At 31.7% G+C, this 6,791-nt stretch overlaps 1 protein-coding gene across 2 annotated transcripts in view; it reads right to left on the reverse strand.

Annotated features, from left to right (window-relative positions):
* Smp_171820.1 (neuropathy target esterase/swiss cheese-related protein) overlaps positions 1-6,791 on the reverse strand; it is a gene marked incomplete at its 5' end in the record, with an annotated part of 56,186 nt that overhangs the window by 625 nt on the left and 48,770 nt on the right. Inside the window, 2 exons of one of the 2 annotated variants that reach the window (XM_018794631.1) lie at positions 368-1,344; positions 4,308-4,383. In XM_018794631.1, the coding sequence (XP_018649024.1) occupies positions 368-1,344; positions 4,308-4,383 (1,053 nt within the window). Of the gene's footprint in view, positions 1-24; positions 1,345-4,307; positions 4,384-6,791 lie in introns of both variants that reach the window. The other variant, XM_018794633.1, reaches the window with a different exon arrangement.

Consider the following 6,791-nt stretch of genomic DNA (forward strand, 5'->3'; position numbering starts at 1 on the left):
GAACGAATGCAAAATACAATTAACCTGATGGTGGTCTAGTCATCCATAAGGAATAAGACAGTTCAAGATGGAATCAACTGTGATTCAAGATGCTTAATTTGTTGATAGTTTTATTTTACCTGTAAGTTTTTTGGAGGAAGGAGATTAGCTAATGATACTAACCTGACTGACCAGATAAAAGTAGGTTCGAATCTGCGTCCAAATAGCTGAAAGCAAAGTGCTTTAATCCCTAAGCTACTGCTCATCTCTTCAGACAACGTTAAACCCAAGCTCCACTGAAAACATAATCCTTAATATGCCGTTAAAATACTAAAATATACGGAGAAATTAAAGGTACATGAATATTGAACAATTTCCAATGTCTTACTCGATCTAATGATGAACGGTGATGTCTTTTGCGATTTGGCTTGGTCCGATTACGTACCGATGTCATATCTAACTTAAGCAATGGGTTGTTGGTAAACACATCATTGCTTCCTTGTTGACCTTTCATGAGGGATGGATTTTTCACATTATTATCAGAATTCGGTGAATCACATCTCTTATTTGTCGCCTCTGTATGTAACAAATAAGGTGGAAGTCCATAGGTAGAAGATGATCTTTGGCGCAAACCCTTTTCTTCTGCATTACTGGATTCGGGGTAAACATCATGTCTTAATTCGGGATCAGATGCTGTAACTGGAGAATGTGCACTGTCCGTGGAACTTTCATCATCTTCTAAATACCCATCATCTTCCAAAGATCTAAAGGAAGACAGACTGTATTTAGTAACGTGTGCAGATCTCGCAGATGCATTAACTACCGGGTCGACATCGCTATTCATTATTAAATTCATTGTCTGACTGTTGTCATACGCTTGTAGACCATAATCAGATTTACATTTCCGTAAATGATTAGGGTGGACACCACTTTTAATCAAATTGTTTTGGATCGGTGCACAATTCACATCACATAAGATGTTTAAATTTCGGTATAAGTAACTGCTCCTGACATCGTAACAACCACTTAGGAAACGTCGTCTACACTTGGAAGACAGATTATTTTCCAAAAAGTCGGAAATATGCTTTTGTTCTTCCTTGCGGTATTGTTCATTTGAGGATGAAATTTTCGAACTGGATCCAGACTGTAAACAGTGATCAGTATCAAAATATCTTGATGTTGAATCTGAAACAACAGTGTGCGTAGATTTCGGAAGTTTCCTCACAGTAGTTATACTGCCACCACTGGAATCAGGAGCATTGTTATAAGTAGAAATATCATTTATAGTATTTTTACCAACCATATCAGGTAATTGAGAGAAATTTTGTACATTGGTACTATCTGTTCTATGGTACTTATCAGAACCTGTTTAAAAAAACAAGCGTGTTGTTAGTCAAGTGCAAAGCTTTTACTACTAGGTGATATATCTCTGATTTTATTCCAAGAACCAAAAAACCCATCATTATGTTTAGTAAATGTAAAAGTATTTTTTGATTACTTCAAGTACCAGATATACAAACTCGCGTTTTATGAATTTTCAAAAGGTCAAACATGCTATTTGTTGGCCGGATTATACCTATACATAGTGGTTATTCTGGTCGTCGATTTTCCGCTAAAACTTTGAAACAAAATGTACCGTTATTTTGTATTAACACCGTCTCATTTACAAAAAAATGTTTAGTGGACAACGTAAATACTATTTAAGGCATTCTTCTCTTCTCCAATTGGCATAATGACTGCCTTTTCCCTTCTCCCCTAAGTGGTGATGTAAATTAAAGCAAATTGTTACACACGTCTGTCAAATCCTACAATGTTCATAAGTTCTCTTGTTAACAAAAGCGAAAACGGTTACGTTTATTTTATTTCAAAACAAATGTCCAGATAAACAGTATTCTACATATTAGTAAATACTGTGGTTGACGGGTCGGGTTACACAGAATAAAGTAAACTGTACACCCTAGAGAGTTAATTGTATCTTCAAAAACAACAAATTCCTGAATTACACCGAGGTCAGCGTGATCAGACTGTTTATTTTTATTAATTAGTACACCTATATTTGTCTGTAGGATCGATGGTCTATTTCACCAACGAATAATGATGTAGACCTTAACACCTATCGGTCCTCAAACAACCTCTATCTCAGTGTACAATCAGCAGACAAATTAGCAAGCGGATATTTTTTCTATTGTACTTAAGCAGATTTAATAACTCATACTACAATATAGCTAAAATATCTAACAGCAAAGGGAAATAAACATTTACTGCGTATGTACGACACAGCCATAAGTGATAAAAAAAAAAACGAAAAATGAAGTAGTTAATGATCAATCTGAATAATATGACGTATATATGCTTTAGACAAGAGCTTGAAAATAGGTAAATATAAAAATATGGTACTCAAAGTGTCTGATAGTTATACAACAAAAAGTATGGATAATTTCAAGTACGATAGCTCTGACAGCTTAAATCCTCTTCAAAACGGCAGCTACATAATCAGTTTACAAACCATACTGGCCTCATAACTAAACACAAAACAGCCAGCCTTATCGTTCTTCCATTATCGATATGTTGAAGTTGCGTATTCGCTGACCAAATCGATCTTAGATATTATGAAAGACAATATCCACTACACAGTGTCCATTAATCAAATATTATAAACATATATTTGTGTAAACCGGAAACCTATACTGGGTATACAATGACCATGTGAGCACGAATCTCTAATATATTCAGGAAGGATGTAGTCCCTTTATCGAAACGTTTTCTACCTAACCGAGTAACTACTCAACAGACAGATGAACTAGTATGTCGTGAGTCATACGTCAATATTGTTATAATGATATAAGTGACATGTGAATATTTAGGGCGAATGCATAATTCACTCAAAAACAAACTCCAAAGTCGTAAATGAAGATAGAACTACCAGTTCATTGACTGAGTCAATATTAGGGAAATCAAAGTTGTCATTTACATGCAGAGTATCAAAACAAGATAGTTTGACTGTGAATTATTAGGAACACATATTTGATCATCAATATTAATGAACATCATAAATAACCAATAAGACTGGGACCGTTTCTATTGTATCAAGTACTGTGCTACATCGTTGATGATCAAGTTGGTACTGAATACAGAGTTTATGTACATTTACATGTCGCCTTCAAATCAATCTATTTTATCCCCCATTATGAAGGATTCGACAATTCGCTTATTACATACATAACAGGGCCAATGAATTCATTCACAAACACGTAAAATATATATGAAAAATAACTTTGTGCTATGTCGTATAAACCGGTTGCCTTCATGATCCAGACGACCAAGTAAGATTTATACACATAACATTTTAAAACACTCAACTACAATAACTAGCTAATTGAAAGGATCTTTTGTTGTTATTACTTGATCATTATTTGATCATACACAATATAATAAATTTACCCTCAAATCCTGAATAATCCATTAATCATTCGTTTTCGGAACTTGCACTAACTATTAACCATTATTACCCTTATTAATGTGAAATTAAAAAGACTTTCCAACAATCTATTACTGGTTTTCCATAGGAAATTCTCTCAAAACCTAATGATATGGTCATTATGAAAAGACAATTGAAAAGAAATACTGGTTCATCTTATTTTCTATTCCTATTTATCTAAACATAATAAAACTCAGCTTATTAAACCGATGATAGATTAAGCTCTGTTCAAGTGATATATTACTAAGCCCATGCTTACGAATATATCTATGAATTGTCTTAAGTTCGTTACACGAAGTTTTTAGGTTTTTTTGTTGCTGCCATTATTCAATTTATTAACTTTGAATAAAAAATTTCATTATAATTGTAAAGCCATAAAGATCATTTGTCTTCAATCATTCCCAATTGCCGAATAAACTGATCTACATACATTTAAAAGTCACATAAATGATCGTGTTTTTATGATGAAACTAAATATATTTTTTTATATAAGAACTTTTCAACTAAATTAGAGCGAATAGTTTCACAGTATTCGGGCGCCGAGTTGATAATTTTGATGTTTGATTATATTTCCTTGAAAAAGCTTGGACCAGATTGCCAGATGAAACGTTGGATTTACTTCAAATTCATTCCCTGAGATTTTACAAATATATTATTCCTATTTAAATACTTTTTTTCTTAAATTTTGCGTTTAAGTGTCATTGTGTAAAAGCTGATTAGGTTCATAATAATCATGTTAGATGCATCCTTGTATTAATATTTAGATTCGAAAATCAAATGCCCAGTACAGAATATAACAATATATAGTCAACGTTATGAAACACGAATTAACAGAGAAAAAAACACCTACCTGGAGAATTCACACCTTTGGATGTTTTAGCTACACACTCAGCTAGATCAATGAATGTGAGCTGATCACTAAAACTCTGTAAGAAGAAAAGAACACAGATATATATATCAATGGTCACAAAAGAATCTTATATTAATCCATTGTATGACTAATTAAGATAATTAACACATTGTTCTCACTTAGAAAACCCTATTATCACTGTGTTTAATAGTCAACCTGAGTGATTAGACTTGCAATAATAGTGTAACCGCTTAAACTGCTAAACAAAAAAGGAAAATGTTAAAATTACCGTAAGAGCGAGAACATACGTTTGTTAAACTATATACAAAATAAACAGATTATGAGCAATAGTCAGAACAAAAACTTTGCGTTTGTCGTAAGCAAAGTGTATATCAGACCAAGTAGTTAGAATACTTTGTTTTAATCCAAGGAGATGTTATTCGTCTTCTTAAAATCAAATGAAGAATACACCAGTAGAGTATCAGTTTTTCGAAAATCAAATTAAACAGGCTGCATTTACTATCTAGTTAAGAAAACATTTAAGAAATCTTGAGATCGGACATCCATGAAGACCATTAATATTTCTCTCTGCATCAGATAAAAACTAACAAACCTATCATACAATTGAAATATTTGGGGAATTATGGAATAGTAAGTAGTGTGAAATATTTTTTTAAACGTAACATACAGAAGATTCTGCTATGAAACAAACTTTATAAAAGTTAACACAAAAGAGGTTTGAAAGATGCACTCATTTACCAAACCTGTAAGTTACTCGTCTTTTCTCCCCCTTGCTTATAAATTTAAGGATTGTGAAGTATGCATAGTCAATTTGATTTGCCAGTGTATATCACAACAAAAATTTCGATTTTCCTTTTATGAACTGAGACGATTTATTATTAGGACTAATCATTAATGAACAAGGCAGAAAAAGACACCATTAGAAAACGAAGAGATTTCCTGTATTGTTAATCAACTTTTCGAGATGACGTTACATAAACAGATCAAGATAAATGTTTCCGAAATAAAAGTTGTGTAGATACAAATATCTACATATTGTATCAGTTAGTAAGAGTGACTATACACAGCTTTAGAAATATTTTATTCTTTATAATAAAGAAAGATAATCAATCTATGAAACTAGTCAACAGCAAAATCCTATTTGTAAAACAGAATGTATAACTCCACTGAAAATATCATCATAAATCTAAAGATAGCCAATAGATTTTTAATATGATCTACTCGACTGTTCAGTATGGATTGATAAAATATTCTCATTCTTTTACAATGATAAACCGGTAAATATCACAACTTTCTTTGAGAGTATTTTATAATGTTTTAGTCATAATTTCATCAAAAAAATTATTTTTATAAGAATAGAGGATTTACAGAAAAATAAAGTTCCAACCTTTTCGTCCTATTATGAGACTCCTCAGCAGTCCCATAATAGGACGAAACGGCCGTCCAGTGCTTCCAGGTTTTCCATGGTAGTCTAGCTTCAATTGACTCACGCTTTCAACTATGAAAATACTTAATCTCCACAAAACCCCTTCTGATAATTAATATAACCTTTTTGTTTCGAGAATCCTTCTAAAAATAAATCTATAAATGAGCCATGGAAGATAATATACTAATCAACTACAAATATTTTACTACAAAATGAATGGTAGAAATAATTACAAACATGTTAAATTATGTTACAACTATGTCTAATGTAACCTATCAAATTATTACGAACATGAGATGGTAGTATTACCAGTATTTCCGATGAATTCTTTTGATAGAATAGTTTAGTCCAATTGTCATGATGGATATGATTATGTAATGCGTTTCATATTAGAATATTCAATAAAGCAAAATATAGTATATGAGAATAACAAGTGAAGTGTAATGATTTCAAATAGTAATTTGATCGATTCATACAGGATAAGGCTTTAATTTACGTTCTGGCATATAAAATACATTTTGAACAACAAAAAACGATATAATAATGTTTAAAAAGAAAGTTGGTTTTTTCCGACATAAATTACATTATATCCCTTGATTTATGTAATTTAAAATAATGATTTTGACAACTTTGCTATAAAATAATGCATGTATATGTTAAAGATCCAGTATTTTAGTGTATAAGTCAGTTATGAGTAGAAACGTTGAACCAATATAGAAAAATATATCACAATTTACTAACCTGAGTTAACCAGTTATGAGATGTTGGTGAATGAACTGGACTTAATTGAGTACTTGTCGAATCTATCTCACATGTAGATATTTCAGTTGAAGAGGAAATATGTGGTTTTACACCAGGTATGAGATTTTGTAAACGACCTTCTTCATGCCAAGTATTAAGCACATGTTTAATGTAATCATAGCCAACATTCTATAAGAAAAATAAGATAGTTAAATAATGTCTTTAGATATGGTTCCCTCTCGTAATTTTATTATTATTATTATCACTAGTAGTAGTAGTAGTAGTAGTAGTAGTAG

The sequence above is a fragment of the Schistosoma mansoni genome, chromosome 1 (genome assembly GCF_000237925.1).
Source record: "Schistosoma mansoni strain Puerto Rico chromosome 1, complete genome".
NCBI lineage: Eukaryota > Metazoa > Platyhelminthes > Trematoda > Strigeidida > Schistosomatidae > Schistosoma > Schistosoma mansoni.